General features: G+C 54.8%; 1 protein-coding gene across 1 annotated transcript in view; it reads left to right on the top strand.

The window, feature by feature from the left end:
* ELP3 (elongator acetyltransferase complex subunit 3) overlaps positions 1-13,496 on the top strand; it is a 77,018-nt gene extending 63,522 nt beyond the window's left edge. Inside the window, exons 12-13 of the mRNA XM_042032934.1 lie at positions 133-407; positions 12,982-13,496. Of these exons, the coding sequence (XP_041888868.1) occupies positions 133-407; positions 12,982-13,058 (352 nt within the window). The 3' untranslated portion in view covers positions 13,059-13,496. The remainder of the gene's footprint in view (positions 1-132; positions 408-12,981) is intronic.
* Positions 13,497-14,025: the final 529 nt, after the last annotated feature.

Below are 14,025 nucleotides of genomic sequence, written 5' to 3'. Positions count from 1 at the left end.
TTCCCTGGGAATTCCAGCCCAGCCGGGAATTCCTTCCCAACATCCCATCTGTGGATCTAACCCCATCCCTGCCATGGAGAACCAGTCAGACACAGGCAGTGCTGGTGAATAATTCCATGATGTGTAAAAAAATTCCCTGAGGAATTCATTGTTGATCTCAGCCCTTCCCAAACCTGCAATATCCAGCAACATTCCTGATCCCAGAATCATTCCCGTGCCGAAAACCCGGATCTTTCGGAACGCGTGCTCACGCTCTGACCTTGCTCATGCCTCCTATTTTGACAGAACTTCCCTTTTTTCCCCCGTTATCTCCCCGTTATTCCAGGGATTTGGAATGTTGCTGATGGAGGAGGCGGAAAGAATCGCCCGGGAGGAGCACGGGGCACGGAAAATCGCCGTCATTTCAGGTAGTTCCGCTTTATTCCTGGGAATTGGGGGGGTTTTTTTAGGATATTTTTATCTTAATCTGAAAACAACCCCAGTGCAGCCAATGCTGGGAACACTCCCAGGGCAGGCAGGATGCATCCGGAATTATCCCGGAGAAGGGAGCCGGGAGAAGCAGCTGCAGCCTTTCCTCCTTTCCCGTTTCTCTGGGCGTTGTGGCCGAGGGTGTCACCGGCTCCTGACCTTTGGGTGGGAATTCATGGGATTTAGGAGCTGCAGCAGCTGAAGGAAGCTTTTCCAGGTGGATGGAGCCATGGGATATCCGGGATCCAGCAATCCCTCTTGTGCCTGGGAGCCTTGGGAATGTGGCCATTCCCTGGGGAGCTGTTCCAGCGCCCCGGCAGCCTCTGGAATAGAACAATGCAATAGAAGTTCGATTTTGGGCGGGATGATGGGAAGAGAAGCTCTCGTTGCCGTAAGAATTTTAGGGAATTGAAGAGCAGAGCTGTATTCCAGAGCTTTTTTTTTTTTTGGGAAAACAACAAAAAAATCCATCATTTTCTGCTGCCCCGCCAAAAAAACCCCAAAAAGCAGATATCTGCAGCTTGGAACCAAGCTGCTGAACTGCTTCCATGTGTGTTTCCAGCTCTAAAATCCCGGGATCTTCGCGGATCATTGGCGAGGGTCACAGCGGGAATGGGGACAACGGCCAGGAAGAGCCGGATGCTCCAAGAGAATTTTCTGGATTCTCTTCACTTGTTGTTCCCAGGGAAGCCGTGGCTGCCCCCGGATCCCTGGGAGTGTCCAAGGAAAGCTTGGAACAACCTGGGATAGCGGGAAGTGTCAGGGTTGGAATGGGATGGGATTTGAGATCCCTTCCCACCCAAACCATCACAGAATTCCATGATTCTGTCTCCCAGTTGTTCCCCTATTCCAGCTGCTGTTTGGTGTCAGTCTGAACTGGGAATTCCACCCGGATTCCGCTTGTATCCCTGGAGTGCAAAGCACAATATTCTCCAATTTCTCCAAGATCCATAGGTTTTCCAGCTGTTTCCTTGGAGATGCTGAATTCCAGTCCTCCCAGGGCTTTTATCTGGAATAAAAACGCAGCCAGGAGTTTTTTTTCCTCTGTCGGAGGGCGGAATTTCAGGGTCTGAAGTGGATTTTTTAATTTGGGAGCCCATGCCAAAGTGACATTCCCAACAGAAAATGATTTTTCCGAAAGGAAAAACCCGGAATTTTAAGATAAGTGAGTGAAGTTTCAGGCTCATCTCTGTTAAAAATCAGCAGAAATCCGCATTCCAAAGGCTTGGACAAGAGGATCTTGGAATGTTTCTTCCAGCTCCAGGTCCTGCAGCTGGTGGGGTCCTGCTCACCTTTGGGGGATGGATTTGGGAAGCTGGAAATTCCAGAGAAATCCAGGATTTTCTGGCTGATTGTTGGGCACGGCCTCGGATTGAAGGCGGTTTGGAAACGCAGTTTTCCTCGATCCAGAGGGAGGGAAATTCGGGTGGAATTCTGTTTGTGCCTCCGGAACGGGCAGCGCGGGGACAAAGGGTGATGGAAAACGGGAAGGAAAGGGAAATCCTGACGTTTCCTGGAATCTCCCGCTGTTCCTGTTGGAATCTCTTCCCTCCATCGGCTGCCAGAGCCACTCCTTTTGGCTCTGGAAGATTCCAGGCTCAGTCTTTTCCAGCCCCTCGGCGCTGAGATTCCGGCATTTTCATCTTCCTGCCGTAAAACCCCTGGATCCAAGCCTGGGAACGGGAATGGAGCGATCCCTGGCTGCCTCCGGGTGCGGGTCAGGAGCAGAGTGCTCGGGTTGTGGGGTGACCGATCCCAGTGTTTTCCTCCTCGGCATTCCTGCGGGAATCCGCGATCCCAAGGAGAAATTGAACTGATTCCGTGGTTTTTCTGGGATCTGGGATGGCTCATTCCAGTGGCTGACTCCTCTGGTGCTGCTGGGACACCCTGGTTCCTGTGCTGGAGAAAACTGGGATCCTCTTCCCACCCCTTTTCCCATTGGGGGAGGAAAGGGAAGCTTGGAATTTCCTGAACCAGCTGCATCCCACGGCGTTAAATCCCCCTGAAACCAGGAATTCCCATGGAGAGAGGCTGGAAGCTCCTCAGGAATCCCAGGAAGAGCTCCAGGGCCACCCAACGCGGCCTCGTTTCCTCCGTGAACGACCCTTAGGCCACCCCGGAAGGAATAAATCAGTGGAGAAATCGGGATGTGGATTCCTGCGTGAGGAGATTCCCAGGAGTGATGGGGTCCGGGAAGGCTCCCTGGAGTTCTCCTTCCATCCCTGGGTTATTCCGGAAAGAAGGAGTGGCCCGGGATGAGTGGGAACAGGGGGGAGTTAATGGATGAACTCCCTGATGTTCGGCCGCTCCAGGACCGATGGCCTTTGGAAAAGGAATTAACCAGCGGGACTGGGAGAAGCTGAGGATAAACCTGGAGCGAGGGATTGGGACTGGGATGCTGATATCCTGGATGCTGTTATCCCTGGATGCAGATATCCCTGGATGCAGATATCCCTGAGTGCTGTTATCCCTGGATGTAGATATCCCTGGATGCAGATATCCCTGAGTGCTGTTATCCCTGGATGCAGATATCCCTGGATACTGGTTTTCCCTGGATGCTGATATCCCTGGATGTAGATATCCTGGATACTGGTTTTCCCTGGATCCCGATATCCCTGGATGTAGATATCCTGGATGCTGATATCCCTGGATGCTGTTATCCCTGGATACTGTTTTTCCCTGGATACTGATAGCCTGGATGCTGTTATCCCTGGACACTGGTTTTCCCTGGATGCTGTTATCCCTGGATATTTTGAACCCCTTTGGATCCCAAGGCCCATCCTTCCCCCAAAACCCACCCTCACATCCAGACCCTTCCCTGACCTGCCCAGGAGGAATATTGCCCGGAAGGAGCCGGGATTGCTCCCTTTTCCCCGGATTCCGGGCTTTTTTAGCGGGAAGCAGACGGTGCCCCCTGCCCTCTGCAGTCCCAGTCAGAAGCGGGGCTCTGTTCCTTTATTTGCTCATTTCAGGTGATTTCCTGCTCCAGCCGTGCTTGGGATCGGCATTCCTGGCATTCCGGCTGGGACGGGCTCTGAAATCGCAGCTTCTCCGTGTGCCGGCAGCTGGACTCGCCTCTCTTTGCTCTGCCTTCCGCTGGGTTTTTGGGGGTGGTTTTTGGGGTTGGGTTGTGCTCAAAAAGCCCCCAAACTGAAATGAAACCGTTCCTAATGCTGCCCCTCGGATGTCCCCAGGGCGTTGGAAATGCAAGGAATGTGGGGAATTCCAAATTCCTGCCGAATTCCTTCCTTACGAATTCCTTACGAATTCCTTCCTTCCTTACGAATTCCTTCCTTCTGAATTCGTTCCTTCCTTCCTTCCTTCTTTCCTTCCTTCCTTCCTTCCGTCTTCCCTTCCTCCCTTCCGAATTCCTTCCCTCTTTCTTTCCTTCCTTCCTTCCTTCCTTCCAAATTCCTCCCTCCCTCCCTTCCTTCCTTCCCTTCTTCCTTCCAACTTCCTTCTGACTTCCTTCCCTCCTTCCATTCCTTTTTGCCCTTGAATTCTCTCCTCAGGAGCTTCTCTCCTTTTGCTCCAAGCTTTCCCTTCCTCTTCCACCATTCCAGCTCCAGACCTGGATCTGGTTTGGTTTGGGATGGGATTTTGAGGCTGGAATTGCACTGCTGGGGATGGGGAAGGAATAAACCCAGAGTAACCGCACCAGCGTCTCATCCTCCAGCCTTTGGTTGCCCAAGGACTTGCAGAGTCATGGGAATGATGGCCTTGGAGGGATTTTTCTTCCTGCTGAACTTCCCATCCCTTCCCATGAAATTCCCATGGATTTTCCGCTGTAGCTTGAGCTGGGGAGGAGGAATAGTGGAGTAACCTCTGGATCTGGGTGAAGGTGGATGAAGGACAATCCTCTGTCCTTAGAACCTTTCCTGTCATCTCCTTGATAGCTCCTCTGGCCATTAGCTCGACTTTGAGGCTTGACATCCCATAATTAGCCCCATCTGACCCTAATCCCGGAGCAAACGCTTCCAGCTGTTCCCTCAGAACAGCACCGCTGCTGGGTGTGGGAAATGCAGGAACAAACTGGGAAATACTGGGAATGCTGGGCCCTGCCTCTCCCAGTGACGGGAGCTCCTGGCCGGACATGCTCCCACAAATCCGAACGTCCCGGCTCCTTTGTGTTCCCTGTGAGCAGCACTGGACAGTTCTGATGCCGTCCTCGGATTCTGGGAATGCCTTTGTCCAGGGAGATCCGGGTCAGAGCTTTGCAATTCCTTGAAAATTCCGTGAAATGACAAATCTGGTCCCTTTGCTTTTTGAGGGACGCTGGGTTGTCCTTCCTGCCGGGGCTCCGTGGCCTCTGCACCTCCGCCTGGAATGTCTGGAGGTCAGCGGGACAATCCCGAGGTGGCTGCGCCACACGGAACATGAGGCACCCGCGTGCCAGCCCGGCTCCGAGCTTTGCCAGCTCCTGAACCTCCCGCTCCCCTTCGCGAGGAACGTTGGGAAGGAGCCAGGCCCGGGCTCTGGGCTGCGCTGCCTTGTCCGCGTGTGACATCTCGTGTCGGGCTTTGGAGCTCCTCCTGGCCCAGGAATCGCCGCTGGCTCCGCTCAGGGATTTTCCAAGGTCGCCATCTCCAAACCCTGCTTGTCCTGGGCTGAGTCCCCAGCGAGGGATTCTGCTCCAAGGGCTAGAGCCAGGCTGGGAGAGCTGGGAATGTTCACCTGGGGAACGGAGGGATCCAGGGACAGCTCAGAGCCCCTTCCAGGGCCTAAAGGGGCTCCAGGAGATCTGGAGAGGGACTGGGAACCAAGGCATGGAGGGACAGGACACAGGGAATGGCTTCCCACTGCCAGAGGGCAGGGATAGATGGGATATTGGGAAGGAATTGTTCCCTCTGAGGCCCTGGCACAGAATTCCCGGAGAAGCTGTGGCTGCCCCATCCCTGACAGTGTCCAAGGCCAGGCTGGACAGGGCTTGGAGCAGCCTGTGACAGTGGAAGGTGTCGGGGTTGGAATGGGATGATCCATAAGGTCCCTTCCGTCCCTAACCATCCCTTGACTCTGTGATTTTATCCCAGTGATTGTCCTGGGCTCCTGCTGCATCCCTGATTCAGTGAATCCAAACTGGGATTCAGCAAATCCAAACTGGGATTCAGCAAATCCAAACTGGGATTCAGCGGGAGAAGCTGCTGGGGCTCCTCCAAGGGCAAGGCCCGCCAAAGCAGCGACCACCTCCGACTGCAAATCCCTTCTCCAGCACTAAAATCCAGCTCTGTAAAGCCAGGGAAGAGCTTCCCAGGCTGCAGCGCCGCGGTGACGTCTGTCCGCGTTATCTCCCGGTGCCGGCAGCGGGAGCAGCCGGCCTTGGCTTGTTCCGACAGCTTTGTGTCCTTATCTCGCTGCAGAAGGGCCGAGATTGAATTCCCCTCCCGCGGGTGTTCCATCCGCAGCCACCCAGCCCCGGCAGCCGCACCCTTTCCTCGCCTTCCCCTTGGAATCGTTTTGTCCCTTTAAGGCAGGATTTACTCCCGACGTGGCTGATCCACGCGCGGCTCCCGCGGCGCTCCCGCTCCGTGCGCCTGCCGGGAGCTCATTTCCATGCTCGGGATGATCGCTCTCGCCCGGCCCCGGCTGCCATTCGGGGGCTGTCAAGGAGAAAATTAACGTGGCCGAGGGCCAGGGATGGTTCACGGCCGAGCGCGCCGGGGTCGGAGGTGTGGACGGGAAGGCGGGATGGGTTTCTCAGTGGGAGGCGGGAGGAGCAGGTGATGCCAGGCAGCTCCAGCTTGGGATCATCCCAGGAGCTGGGGAAAAGCTGGGAAAAACCACCCAGAGCTTGGGCACTCCCCACCTGCTCTGCTTGGAACAGAAATTTGGGAGAGCTGGGATCGATTTATTTGAACTCTGTGAATTCCTGCTTGGTCACATCGGAGCTTCCCAGGGATCCAAAGGGATCCAAAGGGAGCTGCTGCTCTGTGCTCCTCTCCTTGGTGCTGCCCCGGGTGAACGCACAGGCTTGGAGCGTCACCAAATCCCAAATGCTTTGGGTTGGGAGGGACCTTAAATCCCATCCCATTCCAACCCCGACACCTTCCACTATCCCAGGTTGCTCCGAGCCCTGTCCAACCTTTCCTTGGACGCTTGCAGGGATGGGGAATCCACAGAGGAGCCCTGTCAGAAGGGACAACAAAGCAAAACCACGGAGGGGTTGTGAAGGATTTTTCCCCTCCTGCTCCTTCTCGCTCCTTTTTAACCAGCAGCATTACTGAAGAGTCCTGGCACAGAATTCCCAGAGAAGCTGTGGCTGCCCCTGGATCCCTGGAAGTGTCCAAGGCCAGGCTGGAGCAGCCTGGGACAGGGAAGGTGTCCCTGCCCATGGATAAGGACATTCCAAGGTCCTTCCCAGCCCCAGCCATGCTGCGGTTCCCTGGTGAGGGATCGCTGAGTTTATCATCCCGGAGCCCATTGGAAAAAAGACGGATTGTGGCTGCCTCACATGCTCAGTGACTCATCCCAAATCCCAGTCTCTCGGGATGGATATTCCAACCACCACCTCTGGAGAAGCCTCAAGAGCCAAAACCTCCCAAACGCTCAGAATTGTGACGGATTTGGGGGTGAGGAGCAGACTCATTTCCCTGTCCCCGTCTCTCCTGACGCCCCAGGGCCACACGGATGGCAGCACTCGGTTAAATCCTCACAGAAATTACGGAATTCACTCCTGGATGTTTCATTTTGCTCCATTTGGAGGCCGAGATCCGTCAGCTCTGCCTTTTCCTGGCGCTGCCGTGGGAGTTTCCCGTCTCCCAGCGCAGCTGGGTTAGGGCAGGGCCGGGTGGTCATTAAGGAAATGTCGCTTCCATCATTAAGGGATCAATGAGATGGAATCTCCCCATCTGGAATCTCTGGGATGGGTCTCACCTGCAGACCCGGCCTTTAAAAAGGGTAACTTCTGTAACCCCACCTTTCATTATTTTCTTTTTTTTTGTTTTTTTCCAAAAATGCCGTTTCGGTGCCGTGGTTTCTTCCCTGGTTTTTATTTCTCCGGCCGAGACGTCAGATCAGCCCTGTCAGAGAGGTTCTGCATCTCTCTGCATTCCCATCAAATCCAGGGTTTAAGTGGAGCAGGGATTTTTTGGGAGGCTGGAGTCCGATTCCAGGGATATCCGAGGTTTTCTGCCCACAGATCGGGGTTCAGAAATAATCCCACCCCGGATCTCCAAGGCCGCCGGTGTTTCGCAGTTGTTGAGCTGATGAACAACACCCAGGCTTCAAAAAACCCCTTTTCTATCACAGATTTGTGATTTCAAATTAACCCAGCTGCGGGATCGTGGCTGCTCGGGGCCGCGCCGTGACAGCAGCTCACTGCCAGACACAGGGGCTGTGAAAACAGTAATTTAAAATCTCCGGGAAGCATTCCAGGCAGGAAAGGAGAGAAAAAAAACCCCAAATCCCAACTTGCATTTGACATTAAAAACCAGAGGCTTTTGGGGGCCGATTCCTCCTGCAGGTCCAACAAGCAGCAGAGCACAGGGGTTGGGCACAGCCGGGGGTCACCTCTGCTGCTCATTTCTCCCGGCCGGAGGAAGGAGTCTCATTCTGGAATCGTCGTCGCGTGATCCCGCGGCTCCGAGGCGCTGCTGGGAGCGGTTGTGCGAGCGCAGCAAGACGTGGCTAAATCCCAGCTCTGACGGCGGCCCTGATGAGCTCTCGGTGGCTGCTGCGGCCGAGGGAGGTTGTGGAACGTTCCCATGCCTGGATTTAATCCCTCCGGAGAATATCGGTCACACGGGAGAGAGCGGCTCTGTGGGGAAAAGCTTCGGTGCTTTTAACTGGGAAGTTAAAAAAAAAATACCAGAAATGGCTTCCAATGCTCTGATTTAAAGCAGATTCCGTGACGTTAAACGGGTTTTAATTATCTTTTAAAAAAATAATATCGGATTCCTCTTTCCTACTCAGAGGGTCGGGAGGCCCTGAGGTTGCCCAGAAGCTGTGGCTGCCCCTGGATCCCTGGAAGGGTCCAAGGCCAGGTTGGACAGGGCTTGGAGCAACTTGGGACAGTGGGAGGTGTCCCTGCCCATGGAAGAGGGATGGAACTGGGTGAACTTCAAGGTGCCTCCCAACCCAAACCGTTCCATGATACTGAGAAACATTTCCCAAAACCAAGGATTTTTATCTCCTCAATACCTTTGGGAGCTCCCAGAAAATGCGTTGCCAGTTCCCCAATTGAAAATGAAAATCTTTGCTGTAGGGATCGTTCCTTGGTTTCTTAAACTCCCGACTTTTCTGGGATTGCTCCAATGTGCCCAGGTTTTCTCAGCGGTGTTAAAAAGTGGGAATCTTCCCCGTTTCCTTGGTGCTGATAAGGCAGGTTTTCCCCGTTGTTACCGTTCCTGGCGGGGGATTTGTTGGGATTCACATGAAACAGCCTCGTGTTTTCCCTGGAGATGAATCCCAGCTTTGTGAGAAGTGTAAATGCCAGAGCAAACTCACGGAAGATCGTGGATGGAGCTGCCGCGCATTCCCAACTCCAATTCCCAAACACAGCAGACAAGAAAATCTCCCCTCTTCCTGTTTTCCTACCATTTCCATGGATTGAGAGCTTGGATTTGACCCTCCAGCTCATAAACAGGTCCTGTCGCCTTGAGGAGCGAGGTCTTGCTCCGAAACAAAGCCCGGAATTTCCACAAGCGTCGGCTTCGCTTTGAAGTCAAGGCTTGGGACGCCGGTGGGATCCACAACGAGCCGCTGGTGTGCCAGCCGGGAAGCGTCACCGTGAGCTCGGTGCAGAGCAAAGCCAGGACTTTCACAAAGCCCTAAAACGTCTCAGGTTGTGTTTCCTCGCTCTCGGTGACGTCGAACTCCAAAGTCACCAACCCAGGGCTCGCGTGAGGCTGAAACGTCCCCTTTGTGTCCCCTCGGTGATGTCCTTCGAGTCCTCCTGGGTGCTGGGAGGCCAGGGAGGTTCTCCCGGAGCTCCTGGTTTCCTGCTTGGCCTTGCTGGTTGAAAACGGGGAAGTTTCTGCTCTGTCCCGTGGCTCCTGCGCTCCTCCCGCCTGGCTCGGTGCCATCCGTGTCCATGGAATGCCAAAGCTTTTGTCGCTTCCTTCTCCGTTGTGCCTTCTCCATAAAAAGTGTAATTCCAGCTGCGGCAGAGCCTTGCCCTCGTACGGCACCAACACGGCCCCCCGCTGGTACCAAGAGAAGCAGCTGTGGCCATCCTGAATCCCCGTGGCCATCCCAAATTCCCAAAGCCATCCCAAATTCCCGTGGCTGGCTCAAGACTCGCAGCTCATTCTGGGTGAAATCCGTAGCGTTTTGGTGAATGCGGCATCGCCCTTCCATGGAACCCCAGGATGGTTTGGGTGGGAAGGGAGCTGAAATCCCATCCAGTTCCCTAGGCAGGGACACCTCCCGCTATCCCAGGGTGCTCCAAGTCCCGTCCAGCCTGGCCTGGAACATTTCCAGGGATGAGGAAGCCACAGATTTCTCTGGAAAAACTGCTTCCTGTCCTGCTGGCTGATCCTTTGCCCAGCACCCTCGAAGGACAGTCCTACTCACCAGAGATCCTACAGATGATCCAGGTGTCCACCTGGGCTGTCTAGGCTCCCTTTTCCACAGGCAAAGTGCTGATCCAGGTGGTTACTCCCAAAAAAACCCCTGGAAAACCACAGCTGGCACCTCAGCGGGTTGAAGCATTGAGCAAAGCTCAGCCGGCTGAGGGTGCAGGTTATCCCTGGAATATTTGGAGGAGGGAAGGAAGCAGGATGCACCCGCACTCCGCATCCCGGGAGAAGATTCCCGTCATTGCCAAGAAAGACGTGGAGATGAAGTCCCTCGTGTGTCTCCGCGAGTCTCTGCCGTGGAAATTTTATCAACTCGTAGCAGGTTGTTAATGATGCTGAAAACAATCTCATTTTCACTCAGTTCCGTGCCTAGCGAGCCGTGGGAAGGGATCGTGGAGGATACTCGGATGCCGTGTCGGTGTTCAGGGCTGAGTCAGAGCTGGGGATTTATGGATTTGGGGATTTATGGCCGGGGGCCGTGCCTGTCCCTCGGGGCCACCACTGTGTTTATCCCTGGTTCTTGAGCCGCTTCTCTCTGTCCCCTGCTCCAGACAGGCTTCAAAAATGTATTGAATTAATTCTGGGATGCAAAGTCCAGGGTTTTGGGGGTTGTCAGCAGCTTTCGGCACGATTCAGATGCTCCCAAAAGGTGATTAAAGCCACTCTTGTCACAGGACGCGTCACCTGATGATTGTGGTGAGGGGTCGCTTCCAAAAAGCCTCCCCTGGCTCCTGGCCATGGGTTTCCATCCAGGCAGGTGGGATCAGAGCCCCTGTCCTTCAGCTGGATCTGGATCCGGATGAATCCTGCTCTGCCAAGCTCAGCCTGAGCTCCCTCAGGGTGGGGTATGGAATATTTACCGTTGAATCCCTGTCCTAAAGCTGCAGGATGAGGAATTCAGCCAGTTCCGGCTTGGGAATCCCAGCTTTTGGTCTCACTCCTCCAGTCGTGCGGGATAGTTCTTTTGGGATATTTTCAGAAGGATTTCTTTTCCCTGGAACGCACGGGGGGTGTGACTTGGAGCAGCGGGAAGGATTCTGCCTGCACAGGTCCCACCGGCTCTGGGGCGTGTTTGGGGTAAATCAGAGCGGCAGAAATTTGGGAAGAGATCCCATTCTGGGGAGACCTTCCAGGTGTGCTCCATGACCTGGGCAGTCCGAGGTGCTTCTCCAGCTCTGGCCTCTGGAATCGCTCCCTCCATGGGGATGCAGGTCCCGGTTTCCCACAGGGTCACAGCCTCTTTCGGGCATCTCCAGGGAAAGACATTTTGTGGATGAAGGGCCGGGATGACGATGGAGACACTCGGAACCCCGGGACACATCGGTGTCAGTGATGGCTTGAACCCAAAGAGGAAGACCTGGCACTCAATTAACGCCTCTTAAGAGCTCTGGGATTCATGGAAGTGATAGGAGATGTGTCCTTCAAACCCCTCACTTTTTCCCAGGGATAAAGGGGAAAGGGGAATTGTTAAAGGACTCTGATGAAGGTGGTTTTAAAACCATCACTTGAATTTTTTGGTTGCCCTTCAGCTTCCAGAGGGTTGTCCTGCAGCTTGAGGTGTCGCTGGCCCTTTTATCCGGGTCGGTTGGGGTTGTGGATTATTTTCCAGTGCCAAAATCCGTGTCAGACCCCAACTTCTCTGCTGATGGACCCGAGGATGTTTTTTAGGCAACATCGTGATTAAGGTGGTGGTTTGCTTCAGCTCAGAGGTCCCAACCCTTCCAGGCAGGGATTGGGAAAATGGGGCTGGATGTGTTTGCGGTGGACGTGGGATTTTCCTTGTTTTCAGGTGCCAGAAGTGGAGTGAATTTGGGTCCCTTTGGGGTGTTCTTGGTCCAGGCTCTGCTGTGAGGTCACAGGGGCTTTGCCGCTGCTTAGAAGGGAATTTGCTCAGGTGTTCCTCAGTTTGGGGTTCTTTGTGGTTTTCCAAGCTCTTCCCAGCTTCTGGAATTGGGGGGGGGGGGGGGAGGGAAGCGGGGGGCACATTTCAGGTCTGGGTTTCGGGTGCCTCTTCCATTCCTGAGATTGATCCAGTGCTCCGTTGGAGTCACAGGATGAATCCAAGAGTGGTTTGGGTTGGAAGGGACTTCAAAGATGATCCAAGTCCAACCCCTGCCATGGGCAGGGACACAGGGATGCTGGATGGGAATTTACTGGGCTCTTAAACCTTTCAGGAACTACTGGAACGTGGCTTTAGGAAATAGCTGGGGGTCATCTTAACCAAACCTGTCCGAGCAGCCATGGGCGAGGGCAGGAAGGGTTACTAGGGTCATTCCCTGCCTGTTCCAGCCAATTCCTGGAGAGCCCAGGAGCTTCCAGGAAGGCTGGAGAGGGATTAAAGAGGAGAGCTGGAGAGCCAAGTCCTCTCCATCCTGTGCCACCGATGATCCCAAATCCCTCCTCCCTCCCCGATGAGTAATGGCCGCACCTGTGAGGGATTAGCTGTGGTGAGGGGAAGGACGCGGAGCAGGACCTGTCCCGTGGGCACGGACACCACGGGGCCTCCGAGAGAGAGAGGAAGGCCAGGGAAGAGGCTCTGGGAGAATGTTCGGATCCATCCTGCTCAAGGAGGAAATTGGATTGCGCGCCCACTTGAGCACCTGGAGCGGAGCTGAGCTCATTCCCGGGAGCTGCCGGAACGGGTCCGGGGGGTTGTAGGGCCCTTCAGTTCCCGGTAATGATCCCACAGCTGCGCCGCCTCCTCTCCAGCCCGGCCTCGGGCTTTCACAATTCCCATTTCTCCACTGTTCCCATGCTGGTTCCTCTCCCTCTCGGAGCTCACGGCCTTTCCAAGACAAAGGACGTGGGGCACAGTCCAGGGTAGATGGAGCAGCTGCAGCTCCTGCCTGAACAACACCGTAATTAGTTCAGATGCTAACGAGTAAACGCCCCCGCTCTGGAAAGCCGAGCTCCTTCCAGCTCCATTCCTCCATGGAAGTGCCTGTCCTGCCCAGGCCTGGCTTTTCCGGATTAAACCTTGTCGTTCTCCTCCTCGCAGGTGTCGGCACCCGGAATTACTACCGCAAGATCGGCTACGAGCTGGAAGGGCCCTACATGGTGAAAAGGCTGGAATGATGCTCCCAGAGATCCTCGCCCCACCCGCGGCCGGGAAGAACAGGAAGGAGACGGCGCTTCTCCCGGGAGTGACGCTTATCCTGGGAATGAAGCCCAGGGACTGCCAAGGACTCGCTTCTGCCATTGAGTTGGATTTGGTGATCCCGGTGGTCCCTCCCAATTCCAGGGTTTTATGAACTAGGGCATCCATCTCCTCTGGGGTCATCCCGTTCCCCCCGGAGAGCTTGGGGATGCTCCAGGTGTCTCGGCACCCGTGTTAATCCCGCTGCATCCTCAGGATGGGCTCCTATGGTTGCAGTTGAGGGATGGAAGTTCAGGATTTGGGGACCCTTCAGAGCGGCCTGGTGGGAAAACCACAACTTCCAGCTTTTATTGGCTCTACATGAGAATGGGGTGCGGTTTTTCTGGACGCGAATAAATTCTGTGCTTATTTATTTACACTGGGCTCGGCTGCTTCTGTCCATCCCAGGCAATCCCAAGTTTGATCCCTTGCCAGGAGGAAACCTGAAGGTGAGGATTGGAAGGCAGGACCTTGCTGGCAGTAGGAATCGAGATTAAAACTCCCATTGTCCCTCTGAGGTGACACAACCAGGGAGCAGCCGAGGCGGGAAGGGAGCTCCAAGCTCTCCACTCCAGGCAGGAGCTCGGGATGGAGATGGAGATGGGATGGTTGGGATGGAGGTCCCTGGGTATCTCCAGGGGTGGTGTCCACGCCACCATCCTCTCACCCCAGCAGGGAGCGGGGCTGCTCCGGCACCGCCTGCCCGTGGGAGATCCCTCCCGGCGCTTCCCAACTCTCCATCCCTAGTTTTGGGGAGGGTTTGGTCCCTGTCTCTCCCAGCATGGAGGAGAAGGTGGATTCTGTAGATCCACAGATTCTCCTCATGGATCTTCTCGGAGATGGGGGTGAAGTTCTATCAGGAAACTTCCATCAGGAAAAATCCATTCCATTTTCCAATTAAAGCTT

The sequence above is a fragment of the Corvus kubaryi genome, unplaced genomic scaffold (genome assembly GCF_017639235.1).
Source record: "Corvus kubaryi isolate FWS band 111438036 unplaced genomic scaffold, C.kubaryi_AGA036_p1.0 37354, whole genome shotgun sequence".
Lineage (NCBI taxonomy): Eukaryota > Metazoa > Chordata > Aves > Passeriformes > Corvidae > Corvus > Corvus kubaryi.
Note: the sequence above shows the minus strand (reverse complement) of the source record. Positions and strands in the feature narration are given on the sequence as shown.